Source organism: Lineus longissimus, chromosome 1, assembly GCF_910592395.1.
Source record: "Lineus longissimus chromosome 1, tnLinLong1.2, whole genome shotgun sequence".
Lineage (NCBI taxonomy): Eukaryota > Metazoa > Nemertea > Pilidiophora > Heteronemertea > Lineidae > Lineus > Lineus longissimus.
Genome location: NC_088308.1, coordinates 17,724,121 through 17,750,170, shown reverse-complemented (window position 1 = coordinate 17,750,170; position 26,050 = coordinate 17,724,121). Strand labels below are relative to the sequence as shown.

Below are 26,050 nucleotides of genomic sequence, written 5' to 3'. Positions count from 1 at the left end.
AATGAGTTTTTGGTAATATCTATTAGTTGCCATCTGAATCGAGTCGTTTGTCTGTTCTCAGTACAGCTTCCTTCGACACCAACTTCTGTCTTGCGTCAAAAAGAGGGGTCTAATCAAATATTATTGTCGAGTGATCTGCCATTTCTCTTCAAAACTGAGGGAGAGCATAGGTCACGATTATCGCCTCACGGGTCTGACACAAAGAACGTGCGTAAGTTAATTATACTATTATATATGTGGCTACTGTTCACTGTGTCAGGTCCATCTGATAAATAGGCCTACCTTCACTGGACAGGGCATGAGGCCAGACATGAGGTATCGAGGATGGCATCAGAGATTTGTAGGCGTCGGCGGCGGAGGACGGTGGAGCGCCCGCAGGATTCAGGTAACTGCTCCATGGATAACTTGAACCTGTGTAAAATTAAATAGATTTTCAGTTTATTTGGTTATGCTAAGTTGGATATCGTCCAAGGACGCGGCCCCGATAATGCGATATTGCTGCAAGTGTGGGAAAAGATGTCATTAGGTTGATCTGTGTCATTTGTTTGAACTGAAGGGCAAATCCATTGAGAAGCTATGAATATTTCGCTGCAACCGAAACCGACACCAGTGTGTATAAAACGTACTGTATTGGTGATAAATTGCTACAGGATTACCGGTGAGTGTGCCATAGTTCACTGAGCAGTTCACCAGCAAGATAACTCCGAGTCTCTAATTATTCTGAATTGTCCGACCAACACTAGTATATACGAGCTTGACACTGATTTCAACGATATTTGACTCAAACAAACGAATAAAATGGCGATCAAACGAATTCCGTTAGGAAAGAATTAATGCAAACGAAAACTTTCACAAGGATGAACGAAACATTAACTAGAAGTGCAACAAATATGTTTCTTTCGATGAAATTCTTATTTCGTTTAGTTATTTCTTAACCATTCCATTAAGGTTGGCGCGGGAATCGAGCGGTTGGCATCGCGCCAACAGAGCCGAGCATGCAAATATGCGTCTCAACAACGCGAACGGGCAATATTGCACAGGTTCCTGCAGTATTATCTGGTTTTTGTAACGGCGATGGAACGATAATACTAGCAGAGCCACATACAGCATGATGACCCAATAATTATGACTCAATTCGATATAAAAGTGACTGCTATACAATCGGAGGACGTAATACTTATACTTCGTTGTCTTCAACGAACGGCAGTTGGTTTGCTAGTAATTCATGAGCAGAAGGCCAACTGCACTTGCAGTCACATCCTGAGGGTACTACCAGGTATTGTGACTTCTCAACCGGTCGATCATGTCAAGGACATGACAGTTTGTTCAAAACGATTACATATACGAGTCAACGAAAAGTCAAACGAATACTACGCGTCTGATATTCTCAGCATATTTTTTAACACTGGACTTTTTAACTTGGCAGTCTTGTTTGAAAGTATCAAGTTCAAGGTCCGAAAATAAGAAATATATTAGATAGGTATATTGTAATTGCGTTCGTCTTAGCATGATGTGTGGGATTCTAAATCAGCTTGGAGATCGGTGGATGCGTGACCCGTTATCAACAACTTTCAAAAATACTACTAGAATTTTATATACTAACCTTGACCGTGGATTGACATGGACGGAGGATAGTACCTGTCCGTTGGGTACTGACCAGGGAGATGGCCTAGGGCCGCCAACGGACTCGCGCCAGGGATCTCAGCCAGTCCGACTTGTCTCGCTGCCAAAGCGGCATTCTCCGCGGCAGCAGCAGCGTACTGGGCCAACATCCCGGCAGAGCCATGTGAGAGGCCTGTCGGGTCTCCTTGCAATAGCCGTGTTCTATCCAGAGTATAGTCCGGCCTTCCCGCCATCAGGAATTTCGTATTGTAATCCGATCCTGTACTCCCATTGCATGAACTGTTTCGAAACTACTCCATGTCAACTCCTGGAATTATACAAAGAGAGGAGAATTTTTGTGAGGATGTAATCACTGAAGCTGAAGTAACGCGGCTCGGACTATATTATATAAATCCATGGTGGTTTTTAACTAACTATACCTCTTGGCGAACTAGCTGCGATTCCACACTCATTCGTTGCAACAAGCGAGAGGGAATGCCTCATACAACACTATGCTGTTTTGTGCGTTGCATCTCCCGTCTCCTTACCGCTTGTTGTTGCATGTACAATGTACCTCTAAACGGATAACTGCAATTATTACAAAATAAACATTGTTTTGCATTGCAATCAACTAACTGACACGTACGGTTTATTATTTTAGTGAAATACGAGTTGCATCATAGAAAACGCCGCAATGTTCCTCGGCGATGAGCTTACGAATTGCGTCTGCCGAAGCCTTCTAATGTGCGTAAACAGTACACAGCATCACAACATGCTGATCATACACAGGCAGTCAGCCAATTCCTGCCCTCAGGGGACAGGGGTATTGTTAGGGACACACATGGCGCCAGTCAATGCAAAGGCAGCGAAAGCATTGAACATCCAATACGTCGAACTCCACAGGGGCACAAAGCCATCCCCAGGGTATCCAATTAGGATTAGAAAAGGGGGGCAAACCTGCCAGATCCCTCACTTGACCAGCGAAAATTCTTTGGCGAAGATTGGCTCGGAAGGGTATATTCCATGTAAATGGAGACTACAGCCGATCCATGCTAAACTTAGTGGCGCTTCGATGAAAGGAAACCTATCTCCAAACGCTCAAAAAATGTTTGGTGTTTTAAATGGCCCGGTAAAAACTTAGGATGGGAATGAGTTATCATTTAAATCTTAGCAGTTTTCGAGGATACGAGACGGTGGCACAGTACTTAACTTTATTTTGATCCCATAAATAGCATTACTTAGCAAAATTCAAAATGACCAAACATTCTATATCAGTCGATTTCATCGTACATGACATGTAGAAATCTCCATCGACTTTGGATTAGACTTGAAACATGGGAACACAAGTCACGTTAATTAAAAAGTGGTTTAGTGAATTACCCGGGCACGGTACGAGAAGAGACCGCAGTGAAGCTTTTTTGAGGTAGAATAAATAACTTCCCGAAACTATCTATTAATACACGGGCGGAAGAAGAGCAATGATTACCTTAATTTGGCTGGACCAGATTTCCAGGTATATTTATACATTCACCATCATTTTCGTCACTCAAGAAACATCTTCACATGCTGGAGTCACTCCAAACCACCCTCCTACAGCAAGTCTTCACTCAATACACTTCGTGTGAGTGAACACGCCCATTGCGTGAGTGTAAGATACGATCGAAAGGCCTGCTATGGAAGGATGCTCCAAACAATTAATCATGCCAAAAAGCCGCGAGGGGCGAGTGTAAATATTGTGCCGGTTATAAAGCTAAGCTGTTCCCAAGCTTAAATATGATCAGGTTTGAACCTTGATTCAGAACAAATATTCAATATCTAGTGGAGGCACTATGAAAAGCACGTTTATGGTGACATGCAATTATTTCCATGCCGCACAACAGTTTGTTTTAGTCTCGAACATGTATCTCTTTTCACGTTGTTAACATTGAGGTTGGTCTTCCCCACTAGTAACGGACATAGCCTTGTCCGTCTCATTGAAGTGGTTTTTAAATATATTCCTCGTTATACCTCATTGACCTATGCATATTATTGTAGCACATTTGCATGAAATACAGTTTAGTAACTAATAATATATTGCATTTATTGATCTTTCATTGAACTCTAGTATTTCAGCCACTGGTTATCGAGGTTAGACAGCTTTCGCGTACCAGGCCAAAATGGAACATCCCGGAACGGGCGAATGCTGTCGTTCTTCTTGCATTAGTTACACTGCAACCCGATTGAATTGGGTATCCGTACATGCCATAACGTTCACCTTGCAAACAGAACTATAACAAATCATTAACAAATTATAGTGTTCGATACTTCCAGGCAAAGTTTATGAATGATTAACGAGGGTTAATGGGCATTAATATGCCAGTAAATAGGCTTATTAGCTTAGGCTTGTTCCTTTGATTACACCAACAATGCCTTGGAGTAGAAAAATGAAGATCTATGACAAAGGACAAATTACAGACACCGGAGCTTACGTTTATGCCCTCTTCCTCCGTTTGAGAATGTATTGGATGCGACCTGCATTCGATTCCGCGACACCTATTGCAGAGTGTTTCAGAAGGACTTTCATCTCTTCCGTCAGGCAAAAGATTGTCTCAACCGCATCCTTCAACGACTGCTACGCCGCGAGACTTTTGAGTACCAACACGTTATTGGGGTGGAGATTGAAAAACAGTACGGTGACAGTAGGCCTACACTAGTTTTTCATAGAACCGATTAATGAAATTGCAAATCTTTCGGCCCGTAATGATTTCTGTGTTGCCACTTGATACATGTAATTATAACTTGATGTGGTTCATTCGATAGTCATTATCAAATGTGCTCCGATCTTCTGATCTTAATGTTACATGTCAAGTCATGAGTGGTCAATTCTAAAACAACTAGGTTTGGAATGAACCACACATTACAGTGTAGGTGCGCCAATGAAGCCTCGTTTTGAATTCGGCGGTTTGAGTTAGGCAACCATAACCGCTTGGGTTGGTGCAAAATGTGGAAGCATTTCAAAAGCATTTAAAACCACATTATTCGACATTCTATTTGAGATGTCTTTGAATAGAAATTGATACCTCATTGATACCTCACTGTCGGTAATTGCCTCACCCAAACCGTTCGGGTAGAGCTAAAATATTGGCCAAAACCTCGGCTACACCTCGGTTTTGGTCTACATTTTCGCTCCGCTCGAGCGGTTTGGGTGAGACAACCAATACCGACAGTGAGATATCAATTATAATTTGGAATCAGATTCGTGGTAATAACTAAATAAGTGAGACATCGAACTTCTAATGACAGGTCGAGGAGATAAAGATGTTATCATCACATGAGGTTGGCCCAAACTCTAAAAAATAAAGGTTGAGCATTTGAAAAACCTAAATAAACGCGCGGTCTTTCGGCCAACACAAATATACACTCCTTAGAGGTTCTTCAGCGAAACATGAAAAACGCTCTGAAAGTTTTTGAGATTTTAAAATTTCTTTAAGGGTTTCTCATTTAGCTAAAAAACCTCTACGAGGTGCATAAATTGCGTCGGCCAAAAAAAATCTTTAAATGTATTCAAAATCACCTCGAAAGCCTTATTCTAAGAATTCAGGCTATTTTGCCTGCCCGTTTCTGTCGATTTAATGAAACTCCAGTCAGTATCAAATTGGCATGATATTTTAGATGAGAACAATTGTGTGCAATGTAGTAGCAGTGGATGCATCGATCCATTTGCATAAAACCTGGAAGATATTTCTGTCCTAATAAATGCAGATAGAATACATCAACAATATCCACCTCTTATTTCAATCCGGATTCTCTTGCTCCTTCTACTTTTTGCAATGGTATAAAAAAATTCTTGTCAGTCTAGGTGGGTCGATCAAGGGAGTGCCATCTGTCAAGTCGTACTGTCCTTGGAAAAGATTTGCTACTGATTGTCGTTATGATATAGAATTTGCAAAAGTATTTTTGCTCTAAATATAGTCTATCGGATATTAGTACATGTATACAACAGAATACAGCACTGGGTTGATTTCTGATGGTTGCCTTGAATACCATATGGACGAGGTTTGTCCCGTTTTATTCTACATAAGAAGCAAATATTAGCCAATTTATCCAAAAAGGTCGCCAAGGGCCACATTGTGAAAAAGCCAAAGACAGATTAGCTTTTTGGGGGCACCAAATAAGGTGGAAAAAATATTTTAGCCTTCGGGTAAATTTTTAAAGAAAACTACGGAGAGGGGTAAAAGGTCAATTACGACCAGTCTCTTTGCTAATAGTATCTAGTTTGAAAAAAGGCTGTTTTTTCGTCATGATAATATTGATATGTACATGTAGTTTTAAATAAAAGTGATGTGAAGGACAGCATAGAATATTTTTATCGATTACATTGGCGAGGGACCCTCCGACCATTGTTATTAGGCTTGAAGCCTTACATCGTAGATAAATCTACCTCAGACGCTGGCGGCTTTTTGCCAATTTCTTACGAATCAGGTATTTGAGGACCACATTGCACGGCTGTCTTGAGTGCGTCTTTACATGATAAAAGGTCTAGGATAATGGGTTGTGGTTAAAGATAGCGGTGAAAGAATGTCACGCCGTGCTATTCAGGAACATCTAAGACCTTTCAGCCAACTAGTCAAGCTGGTGAGATTACTCTCGTGATAGTTTCGAAGTTCGACAAACAAATTTCTTGATAAATGTTCCTGTTTCATACTGAAAAGGCCTTCTCTTGCAATCCAGAGTTAAAGTTTGGTCCAGAAAATTAATTATTTTTGGATGCAGGCCTAACTTCTTCAGATTCAAAAAAGCGAAATGCATAAATGTTCGTCATGTTCGTGTATTCACTGCATACACTTCATGTCTTTATTACTGTGCAATGAGTTTTTTTATCGCCCTTCACTGTCAGCTATGTTGACCAGTAAAAGAGACTATACTTTTTAATAGCACTTCGACAACGTTGAGAAATAGTCAGGTTTCGAGTAAATAGAACAATGGCTTATAATAGGCATAAGCCTACTGCTGAAATAACATATTGTGCTGTATACGCTATATTTGCATAATCGTTCAAGTCCTAATTTGAAACACCAAACAAACCTGTTTTTTACTAACTACACTGAGTGACATCCGCAGTGCACTAATCGGGTTAGTGGCTGTGACCGCGGTCTGCCAGCAGCAGCCACTATTTTTAACGTTGAGAACTTTTCAATGTTCTATGTTCTTGTGGTGAAGCAAAAATTGTCTCAAGCGGATGATCGCGAGAAGGGGTATACTGATGCGTGCAGCACTTTCTAAATCGGCCGAAAGGAGTGTAAAGACTTAGCGTTTTCAAAACTGATAGGGGCTATGTCGGTATCGATTCATAAAGTGGTATTTGCTCTTTAGTACTTCAACAGTTTCTAAGGAAACGTGAATACGATAAAATTTCATGGAAGATAATTGATACAAAAAGTCGATGTGGTCCTCCATTTTCAAACAACAGTCGCTTGCTCTAGCTGAGACACCTTTAAATTTTTTAACTTGCTTTTTGAAATCCAAGGAAATTTTGAGGATCGTCAACGCATACATGTATTTGCTGCCCTGACCTGATGCTTACTGTAGCATGCGGAAAACACCATTGGTATTAATTTCATGCACGTAAGCCTAATGCATAGTTGTGGTTTATATGTGGAGTGTATAATTATGTAAACACGGGACTTCGACGGATAGGCATTTTAGGCTTTGGTGTACATACAATTTGAGAACTATCATCGATAAGGCTAAACTCTTCTCGGCGAGACCTTTGTAATTAGATTAGGTGAACATTTGGCTGGATAGGCCCTGGCTAGCGCGTCATTCAACGTTGAGAATAGTTCTTAAGTACTCCTGACATGAAATTTATGTTCTATCCTTTACATTTTCTTTGCTGCCGAATTTATATCACAAATGACGACGAGAGCATGTATTTTTGCATTCTTTTTTTAAAACTACAAACTTATAGCGCAAAAACATACATGTATGCACACACGCGGAGACCTGAGCTGAGACCACTGCGAGTGTTTTAGCCCTACTGTTGTGGTTGAAGCTAATGATGATAGGCCGGTGTAGGTAGGCCTATAGCATGGCAAATCAAAACCAAGAGGATCGTCTCATGAAAAGCATAAAAAGCGGACAGCTCAGTCGTGCAAATGAATGTATGCGCTATAGTTAAATGGTAAACTAAGACATGTATTATTGATAATAATATTAATAATACCTCCATGACTAAGACAAGGCATGGCAGTTTACTAGTATATACAGTATAGCCTATACACTTTGTCCGTCCACATCTTAGTTTTTCTTCTAACCGAACATCAGTCCAATATTTACTTATTTTGCCAATGATACATGCTACCGTAGCAATAGCATGCCACGAGAAGCATGCATCAGCGGGATCACATGGCCAAATCGCTATGATCGGTGCGGGATACGGAGTTTCTCTCGAGCACAGTGGTACGTCCTTGTCGCGAAGAGTGAGCGTGTACATGATGCGTACACGTGTATGTAGGCACATACACGACGTTACGCCACAGAATATTAATTGAACACATGGTTTATTAATGAACTGTTGACCTCTATGAGAGAACATGAATATGATATATTAATACATCGATATTGTATAGTATTCCTTGTGTAACAAAGTTAGTCCGGAGAGTAAAAGTCTTCGGCCGACATGCCGAACATCTGCACGTCTGCAAGGCCCAACTTTACCACGCATGTAACCTGTACATGTACATGTAAATGTACTTTAACCTGCAATTATATAGGCCTACTACAAGGTTTTTAATAGTAAGCCCTGCTTGATAATTTTGTAGGGCTACAAAATATCATTATTGTAGAAGTAGAGTATTTCCTTTGGCCATTTCAAGTACATAACTTTCATACAGGCTGCATGGAATCATACGTTTACAATCCGAGGAACACAATGCGATTTGTGTGCGGGATTATGTGGGCTATACAAAAACAAGCTAGGTGATGGCGTTGCTTGTCATGATCCTATACGTATGACATGCAGCATAGGCTAAAGAAACACATTTCATGTACATCTAGGGTAGGCTTTTGTATTTTATATTTGTATGAATAAGTCACATAATGCACGTTTTTGAAGCAACAGTTGACTGACAGTGAGTCACTCTCGGCATTTCTTTCTTTTTATTATTATGACTGACTGCACGTGCAACAGTTGAATCAGCAATATCGTGTATGTTGAAAGATTGGACGAGCGTGATATACCAAGGTGGTACCTCGATACAATGTATCATGGTTATGAGGCAATATCGTAAACATGAACAAGTCACTGCAACACTGGTCACCAACCGATTAAAACACCCCAATACTCTTTTCGCATCTGAACGGACATTGTACACATGGGGCCTAATGCCGCCGTAGTATTTTCAAATAATTCAAATCGACGCCAGTATGAAAAAATTGCTATGGAAATGGACATATTCAGTCATGATAGGTCGTAACTAATTTGAGCGCATTATATCATATTCTCTGACAAGCGTTTTTGATGTCGACGAATGTTCATTAGTTTTCGATTAGAATAAATCGACTCGGCTCCAATCTAAATCAATAATGTGCTGCTTTGGCGAAGTAAACAACAGCAATTATCTTGAATATTTTTCGCAACACCACAACCAGCTCTAGAGCTAAAACACATCTTTGAGCATATTTTCTGGCAGCCCAAGAGAATATTTGCTTTCGTAGTTCAATCACGTAGGTAAGAGACGACACTGAGATTATTTCACAAAACGAGTGAGCCAGAATCCCCTGGCAGATTTATCAAGCTCTTAAGTAATACTAGTATCTAAATACATATCTCAAATTTACAAATTGTTCCGTCCTTGAAAGCTTGTACGAATTATTTCCGTCGGCCCTATACAAGCTTTAATAGAGAACAATGTAGCTTGCGCGGAGTTCGCAAAAATGCCAGAATTGAGGTGTTGGCCAACAACAGGCTCCGCCATGCTGTCAGGTCGGAGACAGCCAAAATCCACGCGGACCGCACAGCATCATTTAATACGGACATCGAAAATCAGAATTGACATCAACAAGTATTTTCACGAATTATATGTTCATTACAAGCTCAAACCAACTGCTGTGATACATGTAGATCATATTCAATGAGTTTGAAACAACACGGTCTCACCAGACAATATCGACATCATCGCGCGTTCAAACGCAATATCTTTGACTAAATTATGTTATTTTCACACTTGCCTCACATAATGAATAATTTTCCCATACAGGAAAGAGTACAGGCGACAGTATAGTACATATGTCATCAAAAGATATTCGTGACTTTGGCCGTGGGAGAGTTTTGAAGCCTCTGCGGCACTCTCAGTGTGACATTTCCGACATCTTTCCCGCCAGCCCGCAACAGTCTGTCCAAATATTTCATCAATTTCCGCGAAATTCACTAAATGATTCTTGAAACAAACCACGCCACCATTTAGTGATAAAATGAAAGAACCTACCTTATATGAATTTCACAAATATATTCCTTTCTATATTGCACTATTTGTCCGAAATAAGGCTTATAAATCCAAGAGAATATCCGCCATGCATTACATTTAAGTTCTAATACACACACGAAGGCTGTGAACTGCCTACATCGGAGTTACTGTTAGCACGTCGTGTCGATCAAACTACAAGCAAAAGCAACGCTGATTGGCTGTATTCCAAAAAGCCCGTGAGGCATACCTATGCTGTTATCGATCAGAGAAGTTTCAAGTTATCCAGTTCAACTATCTAGGTTAGCAATGGTGAATGGAACAGTCCATTATAGAACAGGTGTGATATCAAATTATACAATGTACTATTTTATCTCGAAGACACTTAATGATTGTGCAAATTAACATATATAATATGACTCAACATGGTAATATTCACTCTTGATATAACCGGAATGAAGTCATTTTAACGACTGAAAGCTACCAGCACTTGTTCCATCCCATTGCTGACTACAATCCCTCCACAAAGTACTTTATCCGTTGAATGCAATGGGGATCTTGAAACGGACGCCATTAAGGTTTTATCACGTTTTATCAATAGTTCACACAATCTCACAATCGGCGGAATACGAAAAGAATGTCTTCTAAAGAGCATTATCATGGAAATCTAGGCCTTTCCACAAACGTCTGTACACAAGAGAAAAAGCATTAGCGAAGACCCTCTCATTTACGATATATGATGGATTTCAATCCCACTGGGCATGCGCATTAGAGGATATCAACGACCAAGTGTCGCCATTTTGTTTCTATCAAACAGGATTTCTATCGAAGATACTATGGGTTCTTGTTTTTGGATTATCGACTCAAATTACCTTCTTTTTTCCATTGCTAATCGCAATAAGTTGTGGACTACCCCAAGGACTAACGCATGTGGAGTACACTCAAATCACCGCAATGAACTATCGGCATTTCTCTGGTATTTTTCTGAACCTCATATTTCCCATCGATCTGTTAGTGTGTTATGCTCTGTTGACTTGTAAGTAAACAGTTTTACCGATAAAAGTGTAAATAGGTCAAACGGTATTTCTGCTTTGTTCGTCAGTTTTTTTCCCCATTTTCTCTGCTCGTGTTAGTGGCCTTTGGGTCGTATTATCTAAGCAATTTTGCCTTAGCGCTAAGCACGCTATCCTTTGTATTGAGAGGGTAGGGTAATTTGACTACCCGTTGTTTAACACCCTCGTATGCGTGTAGTTCTTCACAGCGGATGCATATTCTAGTATACTCACACATCCATAAATCTAAATACAGAATACATACAATGTATAGGCTACGACTATTTAATAGCAAAACACTTTAGTGCCGATACATAAATAATGCAGTAGTGACGTATGTACATGTAATGGTGTTGTAGACGTAAAAAAAATACGCCTGCCCGTGGGAATTAGCAGTGATAAAAATCGCGGGAATTCTTTCCCGTCGAGTTGATTTTTATGGAGACCAAGTCATAAATCACAATGATATATGACGTTCATTTCCGATGCTCAGATAAAGCTTCTGCAAACGCATTTTCTCAACTGGACAGTTTTACGATTAACGTACAAGTACATCGCCATCAAATTCTAAGAATGATTTTTTCTATTTCGCTTTTTAACTTAAATGATATCCGGGATATTTTATAGTAAAAATGAAGCGTCCTTTTGATGACATGAAATGAAGCTATTTGTTCAAAAGGTTCCAGACTTCTCCTGTTCATCTACATTTGCACTTTTCAAAAGTTATCTATGACGCTATTTTTCGTTGCAAAAAATCTTATCAAAACTGCAGACCTCCGTGATAAAAATGAATTTTGCATGTCCACACGGTGGGGTAATCGGATATGGCAGTCAGCACGAGGCTATTTGAGGCAACAAGCTAATATGCTTCCATGATAATTTCGCTGAGGCAAACATTCATGGCCTTTACAGATGAACCTCTGCAAAAGTCATTAAACGTCAAGTGGCTCAAAACATTGTACATTGACCGGTACATCCTGACCGATGGTCTTTTAATTCTAGTGCGGGTAAAAAAAAACCTTGGGGGGGGGCCGGCATAATATCACCAAAATAATGCGACGTACATGTATTTCTGCTCTGAGTCTGATGAAAATTTTTTTTTTTCTCCCGGCAAATGATTAGACCTTGTCTAAATACTACGGCTACAGATGTATTTACAAGTACCTTCTCTCGCATGCATGTACATTCCTTAACAAATAAGAAATCGGTTCGAGCGTTGATTTGATTGGTCCAAGAGCGTTGCTACACCATGTAAATGCCGATTCCAGAGTTGAAGTGAACAACTATTCACCACTTACGTGTATTTGACCTGAGCACATGGCATAGTCGTCTCTACACAGTTGTTTTGTGTATGTTCTACAGTACTCACCGGTAAGCTCATGGAGATGATCAGATGATAGGATACAAATGAACTTCTGGTTAGAATTCCACCCTGAAGACATTACCACGCGAAACCCCGCTGCTAAAGCGGTTTATCTGCCTATGCGTCTGCTGTGCCTATTCCGTGCGTTGCGATATCAATTGCATATCCTGCACAAACTGATTAACTTTCACTAGAGAAATAAGCACACTAACAAAAATAACAAGAGGCCTGGATTTCGCAGAAATCCCTCAATGTGACTAATCGAAATTATTTTGTCGGCAGATGCATGAATTACCAAGTTCCTCCCCCATCGTGTTTTGGTAGGAATTAAGCCAATACCACAGCGAGTTTTGTTTTTGCTCTTTCCACTGTCTGGAAAACTACTGGCCTACATATGCGCTATGTTTTTGTAACTGAATTGTAGCATTGTCCAATGGCATGTCAGTCTTTGACCCACGCAACCCTTCAGAAAGTGCAATCCATACATGTTTGTTGGGGTAATAAAATTTTAAAAAGCCAAACCAAGGTCTTTCCTGAAACCCTTAAGGGTTGCATATTTGTACCCAAATGGTTGTTAAAGCTTTAAAAAACTGGTTACAGAACCAGGTCAGGGAGCATCGAATTTAATCGGGTGTGACGTTCCCTGAGATGCCATCAACTACGCTGCGCAACCCCAGTCGCGCTGAAGTCTGAATTTCGCAATTTCGCTGATCAGCGTATATGCAGCCACACGATGGACACTTTCCGGTAGTGTTCCAAACCATACATGTAATTTTTACGGTATACCAGTACCGGTGTATTGCTATACCCCTTATACATCTGTATTGCTAATTAAAAACTTAACGACTAAATTTAGGGAGTAACTGTTAGACCATGGAGGTATTATTAATAATACCTCCATAGTTAGCCCAATGAGATAACACTTATTTTTATACAACCTACTGACCGTTCTCATTTGACATGTCGCTGATATCTTTATGGTGATCGAAGTAGTTGACAGTTTTATCACTTTGGTTTTTATGACCATAAGATAATTTAAAACTATGACTGATGGCTTAGATAGACGAATATCGACCAAGATTTTCAGCCCACACTCTCAGAAATAAAGGTTTTTAAGCTTCTAAAAACCTTGATATAGTTTTCGGCCAACTCTAAATGCACCTACTTAAGATTTTGGTCGCGAAAATGGAACCCCATGAAGCTTTTGATATTCCGAAAATCCTTCTATAGTTTATCATGTCCCTTGTGCTAGCCGATTCATATCAAGGGAATTTCTGGAGAGAGAAAGTCTAGAAGTCAGAATTTAGCCGGGAATTGAGCCTACGCTACCATGCTCCCTTTTCCTTTTCGGCGTGACTGTCAATATTGTCAGTCCTGTCTTGCCTGAAAAATAAGATACCCTCCTCTACTTTGAGTGCACCTATTTTGGAGAGGGGATGTCGTTTCTGTTTTACGTCACTGCTCCGTGTTTACATTCGAACAGTTCTTCATAATAGGTTGCTGGAATGGCCCGAGGCTACGGCAACACCGTGCCGAGGTGACTATTTCCTAACAATAAGGATGGACCGGAAGTGGGAAGTGCGACCCCTCTTAGCCGGGGGTCTCGAGACTAATTCTTGGACCAAGTATACTCTTTGTTCTAGATACCGGGTGGAGGCTGTCCATTACAGTTACACGGACAAAACGCTGTAAAATGTTTGTCAAAGCTTGAGAAAAATTCGAACAAGGTTTCTGATTGGTATATACTTATTAGTGCTTCAAAACTTCTGTGCTTCGTTTATAAAATAACTTTACTTTAAACTCCAGGATTGTTAAACAATAAATTTCACTTTAAAAATGTATATTTGGTTTGCTGTAAAGATGCATCAAGTAATCTAAACTGTCGTTGCTACATGTGCATCTAAGTTTTCTCTGCAGAACAACCTTTCATTCTAAAACGCGTCTATCTAATCATCATAATTCCCCACCTGAATTTTTAAAACGTATCGGGCGGAGAGAGGTACTGTCCACGCCCACATGGTGCACATCATAAATGTATATCGCTATGCCGTTTTTTTTCGGAGATGCATAGTGTTTTTCCATGAGAAGGCGACGATGAGCGAAAGCCACAGCCTACATTTAGGATCATGTAGGACTGATGTAGGATTCGAGCAGAATCGTGTTTGTTATTGGGTTTTTTCTCGATGAAAGCGTTTCAAATCCATCTCTAATCATCCTAAAACACTTTTTACAAATACTTTACGACAATATGACATGGATGTGTAATGGAAAGCCGTTCTTATTTCAGTAGAAAGCATAGGTTTTCTCTTGAATTCTTCCACCTCACCTTACAAGATTCCATTAATGGGGCCACAAAAAAGATCAAATTATCCTGTAAAGTGTGTGTGAAATTTGTCAAAATTTTAGAAAATGAATATGAGAAAGGCAATGTAATGTGTACATGTCAAGAAGTAGGCCTTAAGTCAGGCAAGTTCTTATTTTCGTTTTTCTCAAAACTTGCTAAACTAGTTGCGCAATCTTATCACTGAGGGTGGTGATTTGTTACTGTCAGATTCATTATTGCTTTTGAAACAGGATTTTCTCAAGTCTTTTTTAAATATCCGATTTGTCACCTTGAGAGGGGGAATAGCCAGAAATTGCCTTCTCAAGGTTCGAATATTGAAGAGAATTAATAAAGAACTCACGTTAGCCATTTTCATTTTTGTAATTTTGCATCTGGAGTGATGTTTTTAAACCGTGGGTTTGCGCGCAACAATAGGATAGAGAGAGCAACACACCAGACCACGTGGAAGTCACTCGGTTGACGTAGCGAGCAATGTTTCTTCAGGAAGAAATTCCCAGTGTATTGTTTTTGATATTAAAAAATATCGCTTACTAATATGTCTGCACTTTTTTGTTTGCCATTTAGAAATATCGTTATTTTTCATCTATGTTCTCGATAATTCATTATAGCCAGTGTCTATTATTAAACACCATTCCGTGTATAGTTTACCTGGTGCAGTGCAGTGTTGGCTGCTTTTAAAAAACTTCCAGCACAAACGGAATGTCCTCCATATGAAAATAGTTCAGTACATTTATTCGCTATACAGTCGATAATGGCATGAAATTGTTGGTGTTTCTAGACTCTTTATATCTTTAAAAACAATTTGTATGCCTGCAAGCACCCACCATTAGCGCACATGAGAGATCGAGTTCCATATCAAAGATGGCTGCCACTGATTGTAAACACGAACAAAAATTCGGTGACAAAATACGTTATAGCCGCTTGGGGATGGATATTTTTAAGATGACAACCTGATGAATATTGTGTCAAATAAACAAATAACACAAGAAAATTATTGGTTATGGACAAAGAGGGTGTAAATCGCAGGATACTTGAAGTATGATATCCGTAAATTCCATGCCTCAACCCGTTGCTGAAACAGATCTTGCCGATATCCAAAACTGGATACCGGTTATAATATTAGGACTTGAATGCATAATGTTATCGACTTTTTATTCGTGAAAGAAAAAGACAGAATTTAAACAGTTTAGAAAATATGAATTACTCGAAAATTTCATACTTCATTAAGAAAATACAAAATTGCACAATCTTACGGATACATGTCATTGATGATATAGATATCGAGCCATCTTCACTGTCATTCTCTTGGCTGTGTTCTCAGCGGAACCAACACTGAACCTTTCGTACAATGACGGCATGTTTACATGCAATGAAATCGCGGGTCATTTGTACTCAATCTTTCGCCCGCAAGATGAACTCGCAACCACTAGTGAGAGTAATGGTCTGATGAATCATGTGGTAAATTACCAGGATTAGGCCTACCCCCTTTTTTCTGTATAAATCTCACATGTTGTCGATACATAAGCAAGACAGGGCTTGGCAGTGTTAACAATCTTGTACATGTACATTGCTCGAATTTCATGTAAATTACAACGTTACTAGAACTATACATAGGTATGAACTGAATTTTTTAAAAGCTTGGAGAACAAGATGAGGACAATCAGAGCATAGATTTCCTTTCCAGAAAAAAATAATTAATTCAATGAATCAAACACACTGCCATTGCCATGATGTGCCATAAAGTTCATGGAATCTGCCAGTAGCCTACTGTTGATTCTCGTGATTGATTCTCGTGTTAGTAAATACATTATTTCATAAGTCCAAACATTGCCTATACCGCCATGGGGATATCCAGTGTACATCAATTATTCGCATTTATAACCAAATGTGACTACCGGTACCTGTCATAAACGTTACTGAAACCGTAAAAATTGATAAAAATTGTGAAACAGATATTTCATGTGGTATATGTATGCAATAAAAATATATTTTAGAACTGTTTAGAATGGCGTGATATACAATCCATTCATATCCACATTTAGAAAGTAAAACCACCGATAACAATGCATTATTAAATCAAAAGGGGATTGCTTATGCATTTCTGATGACATGCACATCAATCCACCAACAAACATACATGTATCACGTTTATTTTGAAGAAAAAATTATTTTATTAGCAAAATCAAAGCGTTGTTTGGATAACAAATGCGAATACATTCTCACATTGGCATAGCCAAATATTACCCGTTTGACCAAAGGAATGGAAAACTGAGAGCCGAGGCAGTCTGAATCTGGTTCGGCCTGTGAGGGGCACTCTGTAACTTATACCGTATTACATATATCAGTATACGCTGTCCGGGGATTGACCAATATTCCGGAAGGTCTTTACTGAACATACAAATTTAAACGCCTCACCGCTCAACTTGCTGAATTTCGTCGACACATAGATTTCTATTGCCTGGCACTGCAACAGAAGTAAATCAAACCCGTTGATTCAAGCAGTCCAAAATGGGCATCTCTTTCAAATTTGCTAATTACAATCTTAGATGACCCAGCCTGGTTACTCTAGGTTTACAATGCATGGTGTCAATAAACGTTCGGATGTACATTTGCCTGCCAAGACCACACGAGTATAAGAAGAAGACCCGTGAGAGTGTGACCTCGGATAGCATCGACTCCTCGCATCTCATATTTGCTGCGGACTGAGCTGCTGAAGATGTTTGGAACAGAGGGTCAGATCAGGACAACGAATGCCGGCTCTTGAACGTGCGCTCCGACCTTGCGTACACATTTACGATGTAAACTGGGGTTTCTATTTCTTCATGACCTCAATTCAAATTTTGAATGCTCATTTCATAGTTGCTATGCTATGCATGGCTGTTCTAGGTGTCAATTTGAATTATAGGAAAAGATGCCGATGTTTGGAAAGATCGTATTTCTGATGCAGGATAAAATACGATACCATTTTGTACTGTCGGTCATTAATACAAACACACCGTCATCAAAAGCAAGGGATTATCAATCGAATACAAAATAGAAACATGCCCATTTCACATTTATTACATTATCTGACAACCCACTTGAGATTAATTTCAACCCGACAATCCAAGCTCAGCACTTTATCGAACGACTTTTCTTTATTTATCACAACACATATCATAAACCTCAGAAATCAATATTCGCAGATGGTTGGTTTTGACAACTTTCGGGGTATAAATGTTGGAAATAGGCCTAGATCTATTAACTTACTGTTCGTGGCTATCGATGATCGAGAGTCCGTAAGCCGGTGATGAATGTCCGACCAATCCTTCGGCCAATTCTAGTCACTGGATGCTGTGTCTCTTGTCCCCTGATGTCCCTGTTACAAAACTTAATGCAATGCCAGTTCAATTGCAAATTAGTTCTGAGGCAGGCGAAGGTACCATTATGGTGAAGAGCAGTCCACTGGAGGCATTTCTATTAAAGACAGGACCAGACCACGGCCCGGATGGTTAAAAATAGACAATTTATCAGAAAATTGTTGGAGAACAGTGTGCTGTGCTATTCGGAGCACACTTTGTCACTGCAGCAGATTGTTGACAATTCTTCACAGGATTGGATTTTCTCAAAAGATTATACAATAAAGGTCTTAAGGGTTTGTATATCACTGGAGGACACGCCACTGAGGATTCACAACAGAATAACTCTGGATATAAAGGGGCAATTTGCTCTACAGGAGCATGGTAGCTGCCCTCCCCAGGTATAAATAACTGCTAGGCCCGTCCCTGCTTCAAATTATACAGTTGTCACTGGCAGCTGTTGAAAGGGTTGACCGGTTGCGATTTCTTAAGGATGGAAAATATTCATTTTACGGGTTGTCGTGCATTAACGCAATGATAACGTTGAAATAATTATTTTGTATCATTATCAACTTTGTTGTTCTGTTCATCGAAACATTTGGAATTACAACGGCCGGATTGAGAAATTCATAACGTGTGTTCCCTTTTTCGGGCATGTCCGACCCAGAAATAGTTGTGGTAGGACACAAAATATCGACAACTGAAGATACCCTTTAAATTACCATGATATGTAACGCAGGGACGACTGGTGCTTGGCAACGTAGTATACTCGGGAATCCACGCAGCTCGGTTGGCAGCCGCAGCCTACCCTGCACTTTTCTTAGAAATGAAGGTTCTGGGACCTTTGAAAGTAGAAGTTTTTTTGCCTACAATGAATACGCATCCCCAGAGGTTTTTCAGCAAAATAAAAAGGTTTTTTCAAAATTTCAAAAACCTTTACGGGGGTTTCCATTTCGCTGAAATAAAACCCCCAAGGGGTGCATATTTGTGCCAGTAGAAAACTATTTAAAAGTTTTTTTCAAAAACTATGCAAAAGTCTTTATATTTCTAAGAGTAATGTGGCTTTCTGATATGGTATTTAGATGCTACCAGATCCATGTGCAAAGAACACATCAGTTCTATACACTCGAGGACACGCACGAATCTACATCACGTATTCGGTTGTACGATGATCAGAAGCGGTCTGACTTGACCCCCGCAAGTGAGAAACCCACAATCAACAAAAATACTAGTTTATCATATTCGAAGTAGTGCGTTGATGCATGTGTATATATATGTTTAGTAACACCCCCGGCCTGGCCAGTGGCAGCTTATTTTATTGGTCTGGTCGGGTCACAGGGATTTGACGTAAAATATTGGTTAATATGGTTAAGTCGGGGTCCGGGGTGAGCAGAGACACAATACCCCTCCCCGGCCTAGGAAAAAAATCCCAGGCGTATACAAATACACTTCCACACGCTTATGATTTTTTCCCAGGCCCCGGGAGGTGTTCTCTGCGACTTAACCACATCAACCCATATTTTGCGCCCAATCCCTGTGGGTTGGGTGGCTTTTCTCTCAGTCCTCGTATTTTTGTGCGAGATGTTGATGATGAGAACCGTGCCACAATAGTACGACGGAAAACCTGCGTATTGCAGTGTATAGGCCTACTGAGATGGCTTCACATGCGATGACACGTTTTTCAATTATTCAAAAATCTTTCAATATATATAAAAGCCTTTTCATGGGCAAAATGCATTAAACTCGAGGAACCAAGACCTCATGATCGCCTTTATGCTTACCATGTTCAAGATGACACTCTTGGCACCGGGCGCCCGGGTTGTTGCACCGACAAACAATTTCCAATAGCCACAAATGGCTCTAAAGTCCTACTAAAATAATGAACGCCATTCGTTTGTTTTGATACTTGAAATCGGAAGAGAAAAAAATGCAAAAATTCCATCGGCATAATCGCTTTTGCCATATCAGGCACTCCACGTGGAATACGAGCTGCCGCAATGGCCGTAAGATATGATAATGCGATATTTATATCATCATAATATATGCGCCCGGCGTTTCCGTGATAAAGGAAGTGGCTAATTTATTTTTGAAAGTGCTGCAAGGCAGCTATAAATGTTTCCAAGGTGCTTGCGAGTTGTTCAAAACATTCTAGATATTTGAGATATTTTGTCATATTTACCTTAAAAAGTATTCACTGCCTCGGGCTTTCATCCATCTGACCCTCAGTCAATACCGCATTCAATGGTAACTACTACATTGTACACTCTAAAAATTGATTTGTAAAAGGCTATTTCTTGGTAATTTTTCACTACTCTGCCAGTGGTAGTTCCTTTCGCATCGGCTGTGAAATTGGTTGTTTTAACTATCGAAATAGCTATTTTCAACTAATTAATGTTTAGTTTTTACTAGTTTTACAGTTGGTGCAGTAGAAACAACTAGATTAGTTGTTTTTACTAATGAATTTTAAGAATTTTCACCATTTGTTATACAAAGACTCAGTGAAACATCTTAGTGGGGCTGTCCAGCATTCGACATTCTTGGGCTGACGGAATTTAGCCCATTCAATGTATTCAGTTCGTCATTTAATTTGACTGGATGTCATTGAAAATTCCTATTACATTGATGATTCCACCACCAAAATGACGATTTCGAAATAGGTGATTTATCAAGATGATGTAGTTTCCGCAACGCTCACAAGGCAACGATATTCTATACGAATTACGAATTCTTTGTCATCAAACTAAATCCACTAATACAATGATTTCGTCTTCTTTAATAGTAATTTAAGAGTGATTCAGAAACCGGCACTTCAGTAAGTCAAGTCGGGTTTGCATGATACAATACGATTACGCCAACTCCGACACTGGACACCTTTTGTCCCCTCCATGAAGGAAAGATGAATTTTTCCGGCTCTGGCGAAATTCTCCAGTTTACCACGAAATTGACAATTCCACTGACTACGAAATTGGTGATTTCACTCCGATATTGGTGTGTCCAGTAGGGAATTAGTAATTCCACAACGACGTTGGCGATTCTCACTACAAAACTGGTGATTCCACTACAAAAGTTGTGATCCCACTGTAAAATTGTGGTTTCGACTACGGTGAATCCGCTACAGAATAAGCCTACAATAAAATTGGTGATTCCACTACGAAATTAGTTACTCCGCTGCAGTTAATTGGTGATGTGCAGTATACTCACGATACGAAAGTGACAGATTTCTCTACGAAATTCTTAAAGACACCACAAACTTGGCGATTCCACTACGACATGTACGAACTTGGTAATGCCGTTAAACCACTGCGAAGTTGGCGATTCTATACGAAATTGGTGTTTCCACTGCAGTGATTTCCATAATAGCGGATTTCTCAACGAGAACCGTTTGCCACGATGAAGTTGGCAAATCATTTTTACTCCGAATTTTTACTACAAAATGGGCAATTCCACTACGAACGAGATCATTCCACACGTGAAGAAATTGATGATTCCATCTGCAGTCGGCGGTGGTTTCCGGTAAATATATACTCACGGTAGGAACATCGCAGATTTCTCTACGAAATATATACTCTTACCAAGTTGGTGATTCCACTCAAAAGTACAAAATTGGCAATTCTACTACGAAATTGGTGATTACTCTGACAGTTGATGCTTTCCAATACCCATACGCCAATTATTCCAAATGCCACCTAAAATTAGTGGGGGTTTTTTCAAGTAATTTTTTTAATCACAACGTTACTTTTTTTTTTCTTTTTGAATGTATATCGGTTTAGATCATTACAAATGTTTCAATGTATACCTCGGTGATTTTTATCGTTAACATTCCCAGTTACATGGATGATTGTAATTGTACAACAATTGTGAGGTACGAGATGCAACCAAAAATATACGGGATGTCTTCGTGAATACCGGTAGCCTATTCTTTCTATAAAAGTAGGACCATACATTTCGGAGGTCCACAAAAGGGTCACAATCTGCAATGCACCGCTTCCCATACCACCCTGGAACATTGACTAACAAAACATTAGAAATACCCGCTGGTGTGGCTTACACATCTTTAGCCAATGACCGTGACGACATGTGCATGCAATAACAACACTGTTCATGGAGTATAAAAAGCCAATTATGATACATGCAATATGGCACCCCAAGAGCCCTCTTCAAAATGGCACCCGATACCGGTATTCACGAGGACGACCTGTATGCTATATTGGAACGTGTAGATGTAACGTTATAGATTTGTTGTCAAGGTGTAAAATGCCAGAAAGATTAGCATTTACAAGTACACAGTAAAATAAATCATTTTGGCAGTTGACATTTGATCGACAGTGGACGGGTACAGTCCACCCCAGCCATCCACGTACCCTCGTGCATCCCGAGAGTGCACCCGATTATAGTTATTGTAATTATCGTTATCATTCATGTTTGTTTATCGTATAGGTCCGGAAATTTTTTTGCTGTAAATTTTAGAGTATCATCACAGCCTCCCGGAGAAGTCTGTTCTAAGTTTTGTAAGCCTAAATTACTTAATGTTTCGCGCATAATTTATGCTAATTTGCTGTTAATGTTACCAAAATTTACATATCGCTCCAAGTTCAGCCAATCGGCTTGCGCTGGTAAGTTCGCAACATTAACATTAACCATCCCCAGCTCACGGAAAAGTCAATCATGACCACAGGTTGTTGGTTGGCCTGAAACAATGTCGGGAGAAACTTTTATCTCGAATTTTAGTTAAAAATGTTGCCAGACCATTAGCATGATAACCATTGTCAGTGACAAAGGCATGACATTTCTGATTATAATGTCTTCCTTCTGTATAATCCATGTTGCTCCATGTGGTTAAGACCGTGCGTAATCAACCTTTGCCTAGCACTATCAACCTGAAGCGAATTTGGCGAAAAACTGAAATATCAATATAAAAGAAACAATATCTATTTATTTGTACAGGTTGTAATTTCAATATCAGCAACTTGACGACGATTTTTACTGTCACACTTTTTTAACCAAAAGCTATGTATAGAGTTCGTCAGCGAACAAAATGAAGGTATTTTAACACAGGATTTCGACCGACAAAATATGGTATCACTAATGATACCGGGGTACGAACACAATAGGCAGTAGTATGTGACCATACACTGCTGATGTAGGCGACATAATTATTTCTGTAATGATTAGGCCATGTGCAAAAATTGTGAGTTGTCGCTAAGTAACAACGAGCTAAAACCATCCATGAGTTGGATTTGTGTCCTACGATGTTCGTAATAGGAACAACACCGAGGGCATGGCACTATTTGTACAGAGGGTATTGCGTATACTTATTTCCTCTACTGTCCAGCTGTTTCAACCTCTCCGGTTTCACGTGTCTTATTTAGGTACACAGGTTAAACTTTTAACCATCTAGACCCACTTTTTGCCAACTGCTTGGCTCAGACCGCCCTTCAGCAGGCTATACTGCCTGGATGGACTGACCAAGATCTACTCTAGGTCAATCAAGGGGAGAAATTGCGGTCAGGATACCTCTGTACATCCAACCGTATTTCTTTGTCGCCACACGCATCTGATGAGTCTCTCTTGACGAAACCGCATTTCCTGCACCTTCATGACCTATCAGGCACACATGGTTGCTTCATACCATCAGTGCACGGTGTCCACTAGCCAAAATCCTTCATTTTGGTCCTCTCTTGTTGCCATGAGCAACAGAGCACGCAGGTTCAGGCTATGATGTTGCTGATGACGTCACAAGGATGCCATGACGTCATCATGATGTCATGACGTCGGGTCAACAATCACAGCTGTCAGACAGTCTCTGAATGATCTCTTCATTCAGTTGCGGTCATGCAGGCGCAGTGGACACCAAATTGCCACGTCAACATCAGAGGGTATTGATTGTATCCACCAGATATTCCTACAACAACGGCTGGGCATCGGGTATGGCTTTCTATAGGTGAGAAAAATTTACTGCAGGTCTACCAACTTTGCCCCTCGTGCCTCGTACGACACAGCCCCCACTGCCAGTGGACAGCGAAAAAATCCGACCCGAGAGCACCTAGAAATCATTCCTGACACTACTGACTATAGATAGCATGTACATGTGTATAATACAGTATACTTGGAGACAAGAAACTGTCTTAGTGGTTTAACATTCGAATTAGCGAAATCAGCAACTTTTTATAGGAAAAGCATCATTATTTCTTTTTGTGAATAACATGTATTTGAAAATGTTATTATATATATGTAAAGAGGCCAAGTGTGAAAGCCGGACACTTACTGTGACATAGATGGAATGCAGTCAAAAATCGAGTAGCGAAGTATTTACCTGATGCGTGCGTGCAATGACGAAATGCACAGTTACGTACATCTCAGGAGTAACCAGACAAAGAGCAAGAGGAAACAGGAGCAAAGCAGCCAATAATAAATTTGAAAGGAGGGAGCAAGAGTAGGCTTGCGTCAGCAAGAAAGAAATACAGCAAAACGGTCAAACGTGTGCATGCAAGGCGGGAACAACTAAGAGCAAGCACGCAGGCGTTCTGGAACGAAGTCACCTTCGCATTGCTACGAATACGTATGTTAAGGATGCTCGAGATGGAATTACAAGCGTTATACATGGAAAGATTGGTCTCTTTTTACAATTTGGGGTGGCCCTGATAAGGGCCGTTGGAGGTTAGGTCGACGAAACTTCCCGAAGCTGCGAACAGCTTACTTCTTCTTGGACGCAGCCTTTTTGGCCTTTGTCTTGGCTGGCTTCTTGGCGGGCTTTGCCTTCTTGGGCTTGGCGGCCTTTGGCTTCTTTGGGGACTTGACCTTCTTTGGCTTGGCGGCCTTTGCCTTCTTTGGAGTCTTTGCCTTGGTGGCCTTCTTGGCCTTTGGTTTCTTCGGCGACTTTGGTTTCTTGACTTTCTTCGGTGTCACTGGCTTTTTTGTCTTCACTGGTTTCTTCTTTGGCTTGTCCTTCTTGGCAGCTTCGGACAGCTTGTAGCTTCCCTTGGTCTGGACGAGGACCTTGTCTTCAACGGCCTTCTTCAGGTACCTCCTGATGAATGGGTTGATCTTGACGGCATCAACCTTGTAGTTGGCGTGGATGTATTTCTTAATGGCGGCAAGAGATGAACCTTTCCTCTCCTTTAAACTTCTGATTGCGGCGGCAACCATGTCACTTGTTTTCGGGTGAGTGGCAGCAACCTTTTGCTTCCTTGGCTTGGTTGCCTTTTTGGCAGCAGGAGCAGATTCACTCATGTTGATATATTCGAAGTCGAGTCCTCTTCTCTGAAGATGAATGATCAATGAATGCCGAATATCGCCAGCGCTCCATTGATATTGTGATATTGCCGACGTAAAAGAAACCGACCCGGTATTTCAATGGCGAATATCGATAACATAATGGCCGCCAAAGCAAAATGTGTTAGTACACCGAATAAAAGAGTAAATTTCTTAATATTGGCAGCATATTTTTCTAACATATTATCGTCATACGTTAGTCATGACAGAAATCTACTTGGTCGGTGAAATTTGCTAACGGAATCATTTGCGTTTGTTTAATAAAGGCCGCTGAAGTAACGCGAGCAGATGAAGAATTTTTCATTCTGAAAAATATTACGCTGATTAAAATACGAACCATGAGATAAATGACCAAAGTATTCGAACGTAGTGTCAGCAAAATGACAGGAAACACGGTTTTCTACAATAAAAAGTTGAACTTGTTACAATGATCGGATGCTAAATGCTAAAATTGGGGTTTTTATTGAGGGACAACAAACACACACACCACTGGCCATTTTGCCTTCAGCACAAAAAATCATCAAAGATTCGTCAAAATTTATGTTGGCTAGAGTTCTAAAGTTGTCCAAGCAAAGGGCATTTATAAAGTTTACAAAGACTCGGATGTTTTAAGACAATAATTTTCTCAAAATGAGATC

General features: G+C 40.1%; 2 protein-coding genes across 6 annotated transcripts in view; both read right to left on the bottom strand.

The window, feature by feature from the left end:
- The window catches only part of LOC135489422 (BAH and coiled-coil domain-containing protein 1-like), a 51,413-nt gene extending 38,880 nt beyond the window's left edge, over window positions 1-12,533 (bottom strand). For 3 of the 5 annotated variants that reach the window (XM_064774778.1, XM_064774794.1, XM_064774800.1), the window contains exons 1-3: window positions 10,068-10,233; window positions 1,604-1,930; window positions 283-411 (exon numbers count right to left, since the gene is read on the bottom strand). In XM_064774778.1, the coding sequence (XP_064630848.1) occupies window positions 283-411; window positions 1,604-1,856 (382 nt within the window). In that variant the 5' untranslated portion in view covers window positions 1,857-1,930; window positions 10,068-10,233. Of the gene's footprint in view, window positions 1-282; window positions 412-1,603; window positions 1,931-10,067; window positions 10,234-12,464 lie in introns of those variants that run through there. The other 2 variants (XM_064774787.1, XM_064774807.1) reach the window with 2 other exon arrangements.
- Window positions 12,534-24,813: 12,280 nt separating this feature from the next.
- Window positions 24,814-25,370, bottom strand: LOC135492505 (histone H1B, sperm-like). Its single transcript, XM_064779058.1, has one exon. The coding sequence runs from the start codon at window positions 25,368-25,370 to the stop codon at window positions 24,834-24,836; it is 537 nt and encodes a 178-aa protein (XP_064635128.1). The 3' UTR covers window positions 24,814-24,833.
- Between the last annotated feature and the right edge of the window lie 680 nt (window positions 25,371-26,050).